The sequence below is a fragment of the Rhinolophus ferrumequinum genome, chromosome 27 (genome assembly GCF_004115265.2).
Source record: "Rhinolophus ferrumequinum isolate MPI-CBG mRhiFer1 chromosome 27, mRhiFer1_v1.p, whole genome shotgun sequence".
In the NCBI taxonomy this organism is placed as follows: Eukaryota; Metazoa; Chordata; class Mammalia; order Chiroptera; family Rhinolophidae; genus Rhinolophus; species Rhinolophus ferrumequinum.
The window spans coordinates 24494489-24512543 of NC_046310.1; the positions used below are offsets into that span (position 1 = coordinate 24494489).

Below are 18055 nucleotides of genomic sequence, written 5' to 3' on the forward strand. Positions count from 1 at the left end.
TTTCCATTGCCATTTATTGTGAACCTCTTAAGGAAACACTACTTGCTTTTTTCCCACTTGAATATTTAAGTATCTATGCATCAAACAAATATTTATCAAGTGCGCTCATGTGCCAGAATACAAGGAGCTGTATTAGAAGCTAGATATATAATGGGGAACCATACACTCATAAGTCTGTCATCAAAAAGGTTACAGCCTAGCAAAAAGGATAGAAATAAATAGGTGAAGAACAAAAACAAACAGAAAAAAAAGCTGTTAACATACATAATTACATCTTATAATAAACTCTAAAGGAATCAACAAGATGTAATGATAAGAAATAATGGGGGGTGGGCAAACTAGGGGAGGGAAACCTAACTTGACAGGATTGTCATAAGGCCTCTGTGAGGTAGTGACACAAGCTGGAACTGGAAGGATAAAAAAGCACATGTGAAGAGTAGAGTACTATGTGTTCTAGGTTAGGCAGGGGGTCAAGAGTTCTCTACAAAGGGAAAAGCGTGAGTAACAGTCCTGAGGTGTGAACGAGTTCACCATGGTATAGCACCAACAGGCGGGAGGGTGTGCCTGGAGCACCAGTGGCCAAGTTGGAGTGATGTGTGAGATGTATTTGGAGCAATGGGCAGAATTTGAATTTTACTCAAAACCTGAGAATGACATTCTGACTTATATCTTTAAACTCTGCCTGCCATGCAGTAAATACAACTTAGTCATGGCCAGGAGAGAAATGGAGGATTCAAGACGCATGTAAGAAGTAGAATTGAAAGGATGGAGTGATGGGTACGGAAGGTGAACAGAAGGGCAGATGAAGCCGGCTTTCTGGCCTGAGCAACCAGAGAGGTGGGGGTGAGTTACTGAAGCTGGGAAGTCTTCTCAATCAGGATCTTTACAGAAAATAGATGGTACATTCAAACAGGGCAACCGAGTTTAATGAAGGGATTGCTTATGAAGACGTGGCAGAGTTACGCAAGACCAACAAGGAATGGTGGAGGACCTCAGGACCAGCAATGCAAGGGGCCATGACTGTTCCAAGGCCTGAAACGAAAGGGGGGCACTGGGTTCCTGGAACTCAGAAAGAGTATAGATATAGCCACAGCTACGGAAGGATGTGACCTTCTAATACCGAAATGCAGCCTCTGCCAACCCTGCCAAGGCTGGCAGGAATGGAGTCAGGGAAGTCAATCTCCCAACTTCCCTCTCCTTTCACCCTCCAATCTCCCACTAGTGCCTCCCATCTAAGGAAGCCAGAATCCACAGTTTGTGCACTGATGCATTTTGGCAAGGTGGCAGAGTGGGGTGTAGAAAGGTACAGGGTGCGTACGAAGGGGCAACACAGAAAACTAATATACAAACTGGGGGGGAAGAAATGAAAAATCACATTATGTAGCTGTTCAACTTGGGACACTTTCTGAGACTAAAACTCAGAAGAGAGATTTGTGATGGAAATTAAACCTGGGATGTTTGCACCATCTAGGTAGTTTTAGCAGCCATTGGAGAGGGAAAGTGTACGTGAGAGTAAAACGAAGGGCAGGAGGAGAGCTGGGAATCCAGTGTTTAGATGCAGAGGAAAAGGAAAGGAGCCTAACAAGATTGGTTCTAATGGTCCTAGGCCTACAGCTTCCTTGACAAAGGTCCATCTTTACCTTAAGTGAGCCTGTCTATTGCCTTTGTGCATCTAAGATAACATACCTTTGCAATGTCAGAGTCATTACTTTTTCCAGACCTGTCAGGTCACAGCCCATCACACCACAGCCCCAGACCACAGAACCCCTCATTGTTGTCTTGTCCCCCAAATACCATCTCTATGTGCTGTAAATTTTAATTATTAACTATCCTGTGCCCACCCATGAAAAGAAGTCTGTGTCTCTCCATGTTACTTTTTATCCAATCCCAGAGATTTCCCTGCTTTGCTTTCTCCTCCCGCTCCCTTAATCAACCACCAATGGATTTCAGGTAACCCGCCCCCCCGCCAACATCTCCTCCTTTGACTCTAATGCATAAAATAAGCTGCAAAACTGCAGAGCAATTGTCTTAGTCCATTGAGATTTTCCTTCTGGGCAATTGTCATCAGTTTGGCTCAAATAAACTTTTATAAGGCTGGACATTCTTTTGTGGAAAATACTTCTTGTGAAGCTAGAATAGTTATAATACAGCAACAAGTATTTTAATATCTAATATTTACCAAGTTTTGTGGTAGAAGATGAAGAAATAGAAGCTCTCCTGTGCCACTAGTGGCACAAGAAATTGGTCCAAGTACTTTGGCGAAGGATGTGGTGACGCTGAAGATGTGTTCACGACAGCACCTGGCAATGCCGAGCCAAGGTATAAAATCCTAAGGGAATTCAAGCACGTGTGTGCAGAGGGACAAGAATAATAATTGCAGCATTGTTGATAATAAGAAAAATCTGGAAACAACCTGCACGTCTCCTAATGGGAACTGGAAGGGAACACAATAACCCCGGAGTGATGGTTACCCCGTGGGTGGGAGGGCAAAGAAATGGGGAGAGGAAACTAAGGGGCTTTCTCTTATATCTGTATGTTTTGTTTATGGGAAAGGGAGCAAGAGAGGAAGAGGAAGGGAGGATCTGTCAGAGGGGGAGAGAGTGGGGCAAGCAGGGGGAGGGAGGGAAAAATGGGAAGGATGGGAGGGGAGAGAGACAGAGAGAGAGAGAGAGAGAGAGAGAGAGAGAGAGAGAGAGAGAGAGAGACTCAAGCAGAGCATGAAGCCAACACTAAGTTAAATCTGGGTGATGTGTACATAGGACTTTGTTGTATTATTTATTCTTTTGTACGTTTAAAATATTACATAATAAGAAGTGAATGGGTCCACAGATTTGAGATCAAACATAGTCATTTATTCTGTTCTTTAAAATGTACACAATAAAACTGGTTGCCTATAAAAAGAATGTTACAAATTTTAATTCAGGTGCAAAGTGGTCTAAATACACACCAGAGTCTAGTTCTTCCTAACACTCTGAGAGTGTTAAAGGAAGTTTTATTTGTTGTGAGTTTTATAACCAAGCTATTTCAAGAAATGCAGCTGAAGCATGGGGATCAGAATATTTCAATCTTCTGGTGCGTCTTAGGAGGTGCCATATGTTGGAACTGCGATCAGCCAGAAAAACACCGGCTACAACAGTGCACCCAGGCTTCTGGGGAGTCGGTTGCATAACTGATCTTGAGAGTAAATTCAGACAACAGGGGTGACATCAAGAATGGCAGGGGCATCTCCCTGGTCTGTGGTCATCTCCATGCTGAACCCAAGTGGACCTAAAGACTATCAGCCAAATGAATTCGCTGGAGGAACCTACCAGTTTTGGCCTTGCTTTAGTCCTTAGGGGATCAGGGGACCAAGTTCATGAGTTTCATGGAGCACCATTTCCAGTGCCAGCCCCGAGTTCTGGATGGCAGTCGGAGTAGCTCTCAGCTGGGCAGTGGGGCAGACAGTAGAGAAAGTAGAGAGTGGGGCAGAAAGTAGAGAAACTATGACTAGATGCTGGCTTTAATTTTGTTTGTACTCGATTCTTCTACCATCCACTAAGCATAGGCTTTGGGAAAGCCCTGTGGTGGGCGGGCTCCTTGCTGGGGATGAGGGAGGAAAACAAAACTGAATACGACGTTCTCAGCAGATGCGTGCGTGGAAGATGCCTGGCACAGTAACGTTAGTCTTATTGAAGCCAGAGCTTCCCACTGTGTTCCCATGACAGGACACAGGAAATTCTCTAGAAAAGTTCTGGGACCCTTCTCACAACAATACAAAGTTCTCTCTTAGTTATGTAGATGTAAGTAGAACATACATCCATTGGCCTTAAGAATCAAATTCTTTTTGTGATTTGATGGAAATGGAGAGATGGAAAGTAAATTTGCATCGGATTAAGTAGGCTTCAGAGAATGGGATCAAGACCAGGGCTCCTTCCCGTTAGATGTGTGAAATTATTGGTGTCAACTGATGGTCACTGGCATCATTCGGCACTAACAGGAATCCCCGATTTGTGGTGCGGTGAAGAAGTAAACTTTATCCCATGCAAACAGCTCAGCTGTGATACAGCACAGCTGTGGCACAGCATGGCTATGAGGCGGACAGGGCTTTCTCTGGCTAGACAGCTCTGTTCTGCTCAGCCTGTTCTTGTCCACTCTGATCCCGGGAGATCTTTTTGGTGTTTCATCTTTAGTATTTCAGCTCCAGCCAGGGAAACACAGTCTTCGATGGAAAAGGAAAGTAAGCTCTCTGAGCAAGAAGGGAGCTGGCTGATATACACAGAAGTCCCCACCCCTGTCCCCTAATTGGTTTGTCCTCATGCAAATGAGGACTCCAAATCCTCACATTTTGATTGGTCCAAAAGACACTGTTCTGATTGGTCAGAATGGAGCCACTTTGATTGGTCAGTGAAGATGTGGAGATATAGCTGCACAGCTCCAATTGGACAGGCAAAGCCTCAGTCCTATTGGTTGAAATACTATTGCAGGACCTCTTTACAAGGGCTGGTTCTGATGGCCAGAAAATAGCGCAGACAGGCTACTCAGTGCAGGCTTGTGCCCCAAGTGCAGATGACATGAAAGGCCACTGTGCAGAAATGGCTTCTAGCTCTGTTTTTTGTGCGTTTGTTTTGTTTTGTTTTGAGCTCAGTTAGACATCAGGAGCCCCTTCTTAGTAGACGTCTTCTTTCTCAGGATCCACATTAAGAACTCGGGTGTTTTAGGATAGAGTCAGTCAAAATTCTCTGACAGGAAAGGACCCTGAAGACCCTCAAAGAAAATCTGAAAAGTAAGAACGTGTCCTAGTGATCCCTGCTCTGCACAGACTACCCAGCTCATCAGGGGGAGGGGCCTTAAGACAACTCCATACCAGCCGTCCCGTGGATGTGAGCTTGTATAAAAACCTAAATAACAGGTACCTTTGCCAACTGTGCTGCAATCAGGACCAGGGAGGGGACTGGTCTTCAGAGGCAACATTGGTCACAGCAGTAGGAACCACAGCAGCTGAAAGCCAAGGCCAACTGGTGGGCAGCTTCCATGGTCTGGCATTTGTAAGCAGGAGAAGGCACTTAAGGAAGCAAGCCTCTTAGGACCTTGGGCACCTGGGATGGCAGTTGCTAAGTCTGATGCTGGGTTTCCTTCTCACATGACTATGTGGAGCTGGCATAAGCTACTGGGATAGCAAAGGAGAGTCATTATGTGTGTAGCCCAAATGAGGGGAGTGGGCCACATCACATACACACGCATATTGTGAGAACATCTGCAAAACAAACCGTGGACACAATGGAAACTATAAAACCATGAGACAGATGAACCTCGCTGATGCGCTGTGATGTGAGCTAATCTCACAAACAGAAGACTGAGCAGAAGCAGCCAGACACAGAAGCCCGCACCGCATGTCCTGGGGAACTGACCTAGGTGTTGGATTTCAGGGGAGCATTTCCTCTGTGATGGCTGCCGGGCTGGGGTAACGTTGCATTTCTTCACCTGGATGCTGTTACACAAAAGGGTTATTTTGGGAAATTTGCAAAGCTGTACACTTGTCACCTGTGCACTTTTATATGTGAATGCTATACTCCAATGAAAACCTGCATCAAACACATATTCTACACAAAATGTAAAGTGAAGGGAGAGGGAAAGAAAGAGGAGAGGCAGAGGACAAGGGGAGGGGGAGGGAGGGAGGGCGGGAGGAAGAGAAAGAGGATGAATTCCCACATCTCCAAAGGAGTGAAGTTCTGATTAGTGTTTTCAATATAAATGTTACAGAATGCCTGCAGACACAGTTTGGGTTTGCTGGGTCCCCAATCTGACACATGAAATGGCATTTTCTTGTGGAAAGAATCTTGTAGTAGGGACAAGCAACTAGCAAACTCCATTTTTCTGGGCCTTGTTCCATATTTATAAAATGAAGGAGCTAAACTAAATGATTTCTAAAGTCTCCTCTAGCTCCAAATTCATATAAATTCAAGCTTTCTTTTCTGACAAGAATCATCTAAGAATTTCAGCTGCTTTTTAATCCCACACCTGGATTCATGATAGTATAATCACATTCTCAGCATAGAGATGGATACTTTTTTTTATGCAGCAAAGCATACATCTGATTTAGTAAAAACAGCTGACTTAGAAAATAAAAACAAAAGACACACAAATAATAGGGAGGGTGCTAAAATACAGCACAGTTTTATAATGTTTAAAACTGGAATTTTAGCTGTTTATAGACTATTACTATCCATTCTGACTCTGGAAATTATAGGTATTGAAAGAACGTTCACTTCCTGAGATTTATGCCAAGAGCCTTTCCTTTTTTCTATGAAAGTGAGAAAGGCATGAATATGGGAGAAACAGCCTGTTTCCTCATCTATATTCATCCTGAACTCAGATTCGTGAAGAAGAAGTGAGATGTGGCAGTCTGTCATCAGCTCCAAGAGCTACTCTGTCAGGAGTCAGTAGTGTTAAATTAATGACAATAATGGAGACCATACAATCCAAACACATTTTTTGTTTTTTAGCAATCCTATTTGCCAATGAAAAGCAAGGCCATATTTTAGCAAAATCCTAACCCCAGTTTTTAGAGGTTGACAGTATGCGCTCACACTGTGATCGGTGGAGTGGGAAGACAGCACGAAGAAATCGTATATTCCAGAAAAGGAGCACTAGCATGGAAGGAAGTCCCATACTAGTTCTGCCCCCTAAATACATGGTTTCTGGGTACTTATTACAGAGAATGTCAGGACATGGAGTACCTTGCTAACAAGAAGCGAATGTTTATACTCCAGACTTTTTCAAAAGAATAGAAAGACCTTTTCCCTCGGGTTAACAAACGCTGTTCCAAAGTACTTGGAAATATTCTGAAGAACTCTGGATTTGCAAGCAAAGAATTTTCGGACCAAATCTTCTGACAATAGGTTCCTCCAAAGCTAAAGCAATCCATTATTTTTAGGTCATTCTAAGTCCAGAATTCAGTCCCAATTCACTGCACAGTGTTAACACCTAGATCACAAATTCTGAAATACCGGGTTCCAGTAGTAGTTGGATGTGAGACTTTGTAATTGAACAGCCTCCCTTAGGAAAACAAAGCACAAAACCCTGAGGGTGTTTAGGAGAGAACAGCTGAAGGAGCTATCTCGGGTGGCAAGGAGGGGCTGTCAAGGGCCCCCACTTCTTGTCTCTCCCTTTTTCAATGTGTAGACCCTGGGGGTGCACTGCTCCTCCTATAGGATTTCTGCCACAACCAAATCCATTTCTTAATCCTGTTACAGGTCAGCCAGAAAAATCCTTCAAAAAAGAACTATATTATAACCAAGAAGAAAATAACAACAAAAAATGGGCAAATAAAACATGTGATATTCTAAATAGTCAGGCTTACAAGTATAGGTTTCTGATTCTGCAATCACTCACTCACAGCAGCATGGAGGGACCCATCACATTCCACATTCTTTCCATCTTAGGACCATCAGCCATTATCTTATTCTCTTGTCTTACTACTACTCAGAGCTTGTCTAAGCTATCCTGGCCATTCCTGGACAAGCTCGAACATTCTTTATTAAAACCCAAAATTAACTTTCCATTGACTCCTGCTGCCAGGATTCTACTCAGTTATAATATCTAGTCTGAAGGTAAGCTTCATCCCTTCCCAACTCGTTCTTTGTAGAAGTTTCTGGCTCTTTTATGATGATGCACTGTTGACAGCTCCTTCCCCACACACCTCATGCCCACGTCTGAGGCATTCAGAGGAAAGGGACAAACATGCTTGTGTACCTACCATGGAAAAATGTAAACTATCCAGACAGAAAAATGTTTCAACTTTTAAGGTTTTTCTAAGTGACCTCCTGTAGGCAGGGCTGCCTGGGTTTGCAGGACACGTTCTGTGTTCCCGGCACTGACACTGCTTTCTTACTCTTCTAGAAAAATGTGCCTTTATGTATGCCCTGGCTCTAAGCTGACTCGCCTAGTGAATAAGGAAGTCCCGTTTGCCTCCCTCCTGTTCTGCTCCTCTTCAAAGCCAGATGCCCCACTTTGCTTAGCATTCTGAGCAGGGCTCCTGCTGGTTTGGCTCTGGGCCTCTGCCCTCTGGCCTAAGCAATGCCCCCACCTACCCCAAACGCACCCCTCTATCACATACCGGCCTGAAGTCTTTGTGCCATTTCTTTCGCCCCCATGGCTTCTCTGCCTTGCTACACCATGGGAAGTTTGTTTAAACCTTTTGGATGGAAGTGCTGATTTCCTGGCTGAGGCTTTAATTGAAAAGATGTCTCCTGAGGGCAGGAATCCAGATGCATGGTACCGTCTCTGCACCATTAAATACACACCCCAGCACTCACAGGCACATTCACTGTCATATATGCTAGAAAATGTTACTGGAGTCAATCCTCAAATCAATCCAGTAATGAAGACATAATCTCCAAAACATAATACAACACGATCACGATGCAAACACCATTCATGTCTCCAAAGACCACGATCACAGCACTTCAGTCTCCCCAGTAAACTTAGGGGTCTCCCCAGTAAAATTGAATCAAGACACTTTTAATATGTGTTGGTGTCAAAAGCAAAAGAACACCTTTTCTCTTTGAGCTGACACTTTTCCAGTAGGTAACCTCAGCCTAGCCCGGCTTCTCCCTCACAATGAGGGTTCTGTCTGGCCCCCACTGTCCCTAGGCCTGCCAACTGAGCCTGAAGTTTATCTGGGGCTCCGTTAGAAAACAAAGGCTCTCGTCTCTCCTCCAGCGGCATCCGCATTGGGTGTAGAGACTAGATCTCTCATTCATTCTCCATCAACTTACTCCTATCTGCTTTGTACCTTTCAGAATGTCTTCAAACGGCCTTGTTCTCCAAGGCTACCAAGGGCTTGTTCTTATTTTTACATCTCTTCTGTCATTTCAGCGGGATTTGGGAAGGAAAGGACCATAACCATTCCTTAATAAACAATTTTGAACTAAAAATTCTTATCTAAGTTTTCTATTTTTTTCTAGAATAATTAGTATACCAGAGATATAAGAAGTGTTTGGGAAACAAGGAAATATTTCTATGACTATGGCTTGGCATGCCAACCTACTACGCTCATCCCGAAGTCTGTTATTTCCTGCCATGACAGTTAGATCTCTGGAGAAAAACAGTACAAGTGCCTTGGTCCTTGACCAGTAAGTTTTCTTTGTATCGTTTTAGGTTAAAAATGAGAAGGATCCAGCAAGTCTCAGCTCATAAATTGTCATTCTGTAAAACTCTCTAGATATTTTAATCCAAACTGAAACATAAATAGCCTGAAGGGTGGCTATATCTATAGGCCGAAGGGCAGTTTACGACTGGACGAATAGAAATATTATCTTACTTGTATACTGCTTTCTTTGTTATAAAATTTCTTTGCCTTACCAACAACACAATCTGGTTAATTAAAAAGTTGGTTTTTAACTTATGGTCTTGACCTATATCTTTGCAGCAAATAGAAGTTTGGTTCCTAAATTGAATTCCATAATAAATGCACTGCTTGTACAGATAGGAAAATATCAGTTAACGGAAATGTGAAAGACATGGAGTGGCTCTCAACAGAAAGCCATAAGAAGTGTATGACAGGAGTTCAGTATCATTATCCTTTGTATCTGAAGATACCAAGAGCATGGATGGAGGGGGAAAACATATTGTATGCATCTGTACAGTCAAGTCTGCTATGGTGACAGTTCAAAGGGCTTACCATCATTGACAGCTGCCTCCTGAGCTGCAAGTATTAATACTACACAGAGGTAGGTCCTGACAGCATTGCCATGGCTCACTTTGCTTCTTACACCCTCTCCCATTTAATTTTCCCCACAGTAGTTTACAGACACCTATGCTATTCAGAAAAAGCTGGATCGCAGTAGCTTAGTTTTACAATTAAATGACAGCTATCCCTTATTTGTGATTCTGAAATATTAGGTTGGTGCAAAAGTAATTGCAGTTTAAAAGGTTAAAAATAATTGCAGAAATCACAATTACTTTTGCACCAAACTAATACTATTTCATGTTTCAATTATTTTAAGCAATTAAGGAGATAAGTAAGGCTTCGGGAGTAATAGCTATTATGATATTTTTTAAAAACTAAGTTTATAGGTTATAGACTTAAAATGAAGTAGAATTTGAAGATAGGATGGAAATAGGAAGTACTAAATACATACATGAAAGCAGGTTTTTTTCCACTTGAGTTAAGCTAGAAAAACCAACACCATAATTCTATTATAGAAATGAGTATTTACAGGGCCGGCCTGGTGGCTCAGGCGGTTAGAGCTCCATGCTCCTAACTCCGAAGGCTGCCGGTTCGATTCCCACATGGGCCAGTGGGCTCTCAACCACAAGGTTGCCAGTTCAATTCCTCCAGTCCCACAAGGGATGGTGGACTGCGCCCCCTGCAACTAAAATTGAACATGGGAACCTTTAGCTGAGCTGCCACTGAGTTCTCGGATGGCTCAGTTGGTTGGAGTGCATCTTCTCAACCACAAGGTTGCCAGTTCAACTCCCACAAGGGACAGTGGGCTGTGCCCCCTGCAACTAGCAATGGCAACTGGACCTGGAGCTGAGCTGCGCCCTCCACAATTAAGACTGAAAGGACAACTTGAAGCTGAACGGCACCCTCCACAGCTAAGATTGAAAGGACAACAACTTGACTTGGAAAAAAGTCCTGGAAGTACACACTGTTCCCCAATAAAGTCCTGTTCCCCTTCCCCAATAAAATCTTTTAAAAAAAAATGAGTATTTATCAAATAACTCAAAGCTTATTCAGCTCCCGTTTTATAGTCTAAAGGACATTATATATATATATATATATATATATATATATATATATATATATATATATATATATAATAAATATATATATATTTATTTGTATTTTTCCAGGACCCATCAGCTCCAAGTTAAGTAGTTGTTTCAATCTAGTTGTGGAGGATGCAGATCACACTAGCCCATGTGGGGACTGAACTGGCAACCTTGCTGTTAAGAGCATTGTGCTCTAACCAACTGAGCTAACCAGCTGTCGGGACAATTGGTTTTTTAAGGAATGATTTCTCTGATGAATCTGATGCAATTGCTTATATTTTTGTCTCTTTCATAGTAATAAAAAAATTGCTACCAATTTACACACTACGTTGATATATTTGAGTATCTAGCTATAGTACCTAACATGGAATTATTTTGATTTTGTGAAATGATTTACTGTATGCTTTATACTCATTGAAAAATTAAGATCATAGCCATTAGCCATTAAAAGCCTTTCATATTTCAAGCCTTTTACTGGTATAATTTCTGTACCACTCAGAAATTATTTCAATCATTTAAAATACTCAAAATGTAGTAATGACTTCTGACTGGCGCTCATTTGTAACGTAAACTATTTTCCTGTATCTACTGCTTAGGGCTTCCCTATTATGCTTGGCATTTGAAGCTCCCTACAATCTGGGACTTCTCTTAACAAATTTCCTTTCCACTATTCCAATCAAGATACTATTTTCACAGTCCCATGAATACATCATGTTCATTCTTTTATTCATATTTTTCCTCATTTCTTACCATCTTTCTAAATTCTATTAGTATGATCAGTCCAAAGATAATGGCTGCATAATCATTTAATTACTCATACAGAAAAATTAGGGCCTTACCTCAGACATCGAAAATGTTACATCTATTAAAAAGTTAAGTATAAAAATTAAAATATAACACAGATAGAAGAAAATATATGTAATTATTGGAACCCAGAATATAACACAGATAGAAGAAAATATATGTAATTATTGGAACCCAGAATAAGGTCTAGCATAAAACCAGTGGAAGAAATATAAAGAAATGATCATTAGCCTTCATAAAAAAAAATTTCATACATTGAGAATAACTACAAAACAACCTGAAATGACAACAATAAACGGCGTTTCTATACAAGAAACTGTATAGAAGACACCTTTTTTAGTTCCCTTCTCCAAATACTTCAGAGGACACCTGAGGACTATTTATATCCACCCAAACAAAAATATTACAGTTGAATAACTATAGCTTCAATAAAGATTTTCTGCAGGTTTATTTTTAGGGTTTCTGCTTGTTTTTACTGCTTAATTCTACTCTCTCCTGTTAGGTAATTTAAATACATGGCCTTCATTAATTTGTTCAACAAATGCTTTTACTGCACCCCAACCATACTCCAGAGACTAAGTGATAGATACCAAGAATGTATTAGTGTCCAACACAGATACGGTGTCTCCCATCACAGAACTTAGGCCCAATAGAATAGAACTTAGGCCCAAACATTAATTAAGTAATCACACAAGTTGTGGTTAAAACAAACAAACAGAATATTTAGAGCTCTATGACAGCAAATGAAAAGGACTTCACTGACTAGGGATATGGATGTGTGTGTCTCCAGAAAGATTTCACTAAAGTATTCAGATCTAAATAAAACAGTAAGATCTTATAACTGCAGAGGCTATATATTAAGTATTTTTGTACCTTTCTGAATCTCACACAGCAAGTCTTTATTTGTTCATTTATTCCCATTCAAATCTGAGACTATCCTTATTAACCGGCCTTCTTTTTCAATGGTGTACATGAAGTCAGCTTTAGGATGATTGGTACTTTAGAATACTTTGAGAGATAGTTTAGGAAGATAGATACTTTTATTCTTACATGACTAAACAACTTAAATCTTACCTAGGTGATAAGGTAATTTCTTGATCAGTAACCGTCAGATTTAATGGCAGAACACTACAAGTCAAAGAAATGACATTTCTATTTCTTACAAAGAACTATTCATATAATTCATGTACTAAAAATAACATAGGTATTAAAATTGTTTCACTAACAGTACACATAGATTATAAAAAAATTAAATGTTTTTTAAAACCACATTTTTACACTGTATATCCTGGAAGTTTATTTATTACTAATTCGTAAATATCTTTGCATTGCTTGGATATATTTAGTGAACCAACTTCATCGTCTTCTCCAAAGTGATCTGATGTACTGCAATCCAGGATATTAAGTTCTAGTTCTGACAAATTAGATGGCAGATAAGAACTCACTTGAGATGTCCGAGCTGACTGGCTTTTTTCTGAAGACTTGAAACCAGTTCTTGTCTCAGGTTTAACAGAGATGTCTTGACCCCTCTTTATAGCTTCAGAATTATGCACGCTATTTTGGTCTATTTGGTTTTCTTTTTCTTCAGTCCAATATGAAGATAAGTCACTGGTAGAGATAGTAGATGCTTCCTCCAGACTTTTATCTGGAGTCTTTGAAACATGAGATTTTTTATATGAGTGTACAGGTGATCCAGCCGAATAAGGTGGGCTAAGGATAGAACTCCTTTCACTGTTATTTTTCTTTATGGACAATCTTGTTTCAATAGACTTACTTGTATATTGACTATGTTTTGTATTTTCTGAATTTCTATCATGAGCTTGTAAAATTCTGCTGGTGCCCTCAGTAGTACAGAAATCTTCAGAATAGCAAGGGCTGGTGAAGTCATCTGAATACTTTAGTTCTGAGATGCTTTCAGAGCAACTACTTTTACTTGGTTTATTTTCACTCACACCAGCAGTAAGAATGTCATTAGCAGTGGTTTTGACCTGCTTGCCATCCATTTCTTTATCTACTACAATTCTGTCAACAACTGCAACCTGTTGGAAAACAAATGGACTTTGGAATTTCATTTCCACTTTTTCTTCCAAAATGTCTGTATGAGTAAAACTTTCTGGAATAATGGAATGTGCAAGACTTACAATTTCTCCCAATAAACCATTATTGGTTCTGTTTTCACCACTCTCAACTGTCTCTTCAGTTGCACATTTCAGTTTAGTTTCTTTAGTTGTGCTGAGTTCATCAAAAACACTGATTTGCTTTGAGGTATCACTATTTTCAGCAAAAGTAGCATCTGATTCTAAATGCTTATCTTTAGGCAGTTGGTGCGGTTTCTGATGTTCTGCAAAGCTTAACACTTTAACTTTGGATGATGGAATTCTGAATTTTGCACCCATCATTTGTGCTTGCATTTTTCTATACTGTTCTCTCTTTTCATGTACTACCAACATATCAGGATTTGTTTGTTTTAAGCGTAGTTTAAGTGTATTTGTTAAGCCATAGAGTAACTTCCCCCTGGGAACTCTTTTTTGGGGGGGATCACTGTTCTTTTCAAAATGTTTACCTTTCTTTAGATTTTCAACTTGGTTCTTCTTATACTGAAGACTCACTGACTTTCCCTTTTCCTCCATAGGAAGCTTATTTTTCTTATATTCAGATTTACATGTGGATTTGGCAGAAGATTCTGGTGACTTCTTATCCTCAGATCTATATAACCAGGCTAAGTGAGGATGTATAGAAGTAGGGCTTGCCATGGGTTGGTTGCTTAACAAGGACAGCTCAACTAACAAAGCATTTAACAAAGGCAGCTGCCTTATTGTACTAATTGTATTTTGTTCAGTTTGAGGGTGAGATGTACTTTGATTACTTGCTTCTACATCCTGAACATGTGGAGGATTTATAAGCACTGGAGGACTCTCATGTGTTGCGGAACTTGTGTGTTTTAGAGAATTAGTATGTATTGGGGTATTTATAAGTTTTTTTTCCAGAAAAGCACCATCCAGTTTCTCAGGTACATTCACTTGAGGTTTAATGGTGATTTTACCCTGGACAGGAGGCGTCTTCTCTTGGGTCAGGTGAGTGTAATACAGAGGAGGAGGGCAAAATGTGTTAGTTTCAATGTCCAACTCTGTGACTTCCTGATTGGGGGGGCTAACACTCTCTGCACTGTTAGCATTTGAACATATAGAGCTGCTTTTGCCATTCGCAACAGAACCCAGGTTATGAGAGTTGGCCTTACTGTGGACAACTATTTCCTTCAAACCCTTCTGTGCCTTTGCGATTTTAAAACCCACCAGAGGCCTATCAGCACCTCCTGGGCTTGGCTCTGAGTCTGGCTGCTGCAGCTGTTTTTCCTGCCGGCTTTGGAATGCGATCTCTACCGCCTCCTGTGCCTCTATACCCTCCACTCCACCTCCTGTGGAACTGACTGGCCGCTCAAGATGGCCCAGCAAGCTGCTTCCTAAATCCGTCAGGCGGTAGCCCAGGGCAATGTCCCCAATCCGCTTCCCCACTTGGTTATGCAGAGGGAAACTTCCTCGATGACCGTGGGAGCAGCCGGAGGCGGCTGGCCCCAGCACCTTGCGGGCCGCGGCGGCCAGCGAGATGCTGCAGACACCCAGGAGCTGCGGGGCAGGAGTCGGGCGTCCGGGGGGCAGCTGCAGTAGCAAGGTGTAAAGCGGGGTCCCAAGGAGCCCGCGGCGCAGGGTGGCGGGGTGCAGGCGGAAGAGACAAGACTTGCCGCGACCGAAGCTGAGCAGGCCGGGCCGGGGTTCCGGGGCAGGGGCGGCGGGGCCGCCGGGAGGGTACACCAGCAGCGTGGGGAAGTCCAGCAGGCGGAAGGCCACGGCAGGGTAAAGAGACGGCGATAGCCGCGGCGGCGGCTCCTCCTCCTCCTCTTCCTGCTCCTGCTTCACCGCGACCGCGGGCGGCGGCGGCAGCCCGGCTTCAAGGCGCACCCATTCTACCAGCAGCTCCAGAGAGAAGAGCCCCTCGGAGAAGGAGGCCGCCATCGCTGTTGCCCGAAGAGACGCTGTCTCGGCGAAGGGGAAGTCGAAGCCCTTGGTTCTCGCGAGAGCCGTGGAGGAGACGGCGCCGGTACATGATCTCTCGCGAGACTTGAAGTGACGCCCCTGCTGCTCTGGGAATTCTCCGGGCGGAATGTATTTTGCCTTTCAGGCTTGTATTACAGGATTGCTTATGATAGTACCAAGGCTATGAATGGGAAGGAATAAAAAGGCTTATTTTTTGGTTTTGGTCATGTTTTTATCACTGCCAATACCATGTAATTTTGGAGCCTGGTCAAATCTATCTGAAGAATATTCTACAGTAAAACAGGACAACCTTTCCAGACCCCAGGCTACAGACAGCCAGTTAGCTGTCCGCAGTCGGCCTCTCTAGCTGCTGGTCTACCCAAAAGATGATGGCAAGGCTCCGAAGCGGCCTGGGAGCCTGTCTGGGTAAATGACGGTGGCACTGAGACCCATGCGCAGTGAGTGTGGCCACGTTTCCAGCTGAGAGTAATGTTGATAATTCCATTAAACAAAACAAACATATATACATAAACACAGAGGGGGAGCAGATCTTACAGCACTAGCCCTAATTTTCAAGGAGACAGACTCTTAACCTCAATGGGCTTATCAACTATGTTGAAACCAAGTGTGATATGGGAGAGCCTTGAATGTCATATTAAGGAATTGGTACTTTATTCTGTATAAGTTGTTTTGAATGAATAAGTGTGATCATATCCATATTTGGAAATGTAGCAGTACAAATACAAAGAATGGATTCTACTAATAAGTGAATTCAGAGTAATCTATTGGGAGGCTATTGCAGTGGTCTGAGAGATAATTTTGGCCTGAAGGTGTTCAGGGTCAGTGGAGATGAAGAGGTGACAGACAGAAGAGGCACTATGATAGCAGAATTTGGTGACTGGAAGAAGTTACGGGTGAAAACTTCGCTACTGAAAGGGAAAGAACGGAGGGCATCAATTTGATTTTAAAAAGAGGCTGTCAAGAGAATGAAAAGACAAACCACATATTTAGAGAACATATTTTCAGGAGACATATTTGATAAAGAACTTGTCACGCAGGGTGTCATGTGGGGTCTCTAGTCCCGCTCCCCACATAAGAATGCAGGACATGGTCAAAACGGAACACCCACGGAGCCACAGATAGAGGAGTCACACCACTATATTCTCGCTGGAGGCTGGGTTGGAGACACAGGAGGCAGGAGCCACACGATCCGCAACCCGCTGTCTGCTTCTCTGCCAACCAACCTCACTTGCTAACTGCAATCCGCTCTTGCTAGCTCAGCTACCATCTTCTTGCTAGCCCCCCATTTTCTGCTAGCATAGCCACAGCAGTTATATTAGTGGCCAATGGCTCACTGGTTACGGCTGACAGCCAACTAGCCACAGCTGATGGCCATCCAATCACAGTTGATGGACATTTACCACCTGAGCCAGCACCTAAGGCCGAGAGCCTGGAAACTGCACTCCTGGCTCTGTCCCCACAGAACTATTGTTCAAAATATACAAAGAACTCTTAAAATGCAACAGTAAAGCCACAGAATAACACCACCAGAGTGAACCCTACTGTAAACTATGGACTCTGGGTGAGATTGTCGTGTCAATGTAGGTTCATCCATTGTAACAAATGCACCGCTTTGGTGGATGTTGATCATGGGGGAGACTGTGCCTCTCTGGGGCTCTGGCATCTATGGGAAATCTCTATACCTTTGGCTCATTTTTGCTATGACCCTAAGCCTGCTGTAAAAAATAAACCCTATTTAAAAAAAGAACATAATGAAAAGGTGGAAGATTTAATAAAAATAATTCAAGAGCTGAAACGAGAATAAGGAAAATGGAAAAATACAGGAAATGCAATCTGCATTCTTAAAAAACAAATGTAAAAGGGGTAAGTTAAAGCCCTTTTCCCTTTATTGTAGTGACAAACCCCTTGCAAACTCTTATCTGGCATGACAAGTCTGGGAACCTTGGTTCTGACAATTGCTTAAGAGACAACTGGGATTCCTGATGCAGCTCTCTGGCCCTTAGGTTTTCCCCCATAGTCTTCCAAAAGCTTGTATTTCAGGGTTCTAGATACATATTGTATTTCTGGAGCAAGAAAATTTCAATTAGGAGAAGCAGACTCCCACAACCATTCATTCGGGACCTAAGATAAAAGCCTAGACAGAAGGACGCCTTGCCCCAGGACCCAATTAGAGGCTTCTGAAATCTAAGCCAAATATCCCCTCCTCTCCTAACTGGGTCACAAATGGACTTCATGCAAATTAAACACCAGAACTTCAGTAACATTCACCTTGACATATTGGTAAAGATGACATTACTTTAATCCTCAGGAGGTGTGCAGTATTTAAATGAGAATATCTTTTATTCTGTTTGTTTCTAGTGTTTTCACCGCTTTCTGTTTCTAAATGTCTGTATAGGGAATTCATAGATTTTCCATTATGCTGTCATTAACTCAGGGACAGA

The 18055-nt window shown here is 42.3% G+C and overlaps 1 protein-coding gene across 1 annotated transcript; it reads right to left on the reverse strand.

Annotated features, from left to right (window-relative positions):
• Positions 1 to 11756: 11756 nt before the first annotated feature.
• Positions 11757 to 15617, reverse strand: MAP10 (microtubule associated protein 10). Its single transcript, XM_033099334.1, has one exon. It carries the CDS (start codon positions 15570 to 15572, stop codon positions 12837 to 12839), a length of 2736 nt encoding a protein of 911 aa, XP_032955225.1. The 5' UTR covers positions 15573 to 15617; the 3' UTR covers positions 11757 to 12836.
• Between the last annotated feature and the right edge of the window lie 2438 nt (positions 15618 to 18055).

Excerpts from the sequence above, each read along its gene's own strand:
- MAP10 (XM_033099334.1), bottom strand. The coding sequence starts at position 15,572 with ATGGCGGCCTCCTTCTCCGAGGGGCTCTTCTCTCTGGAGCTGCTGGTA.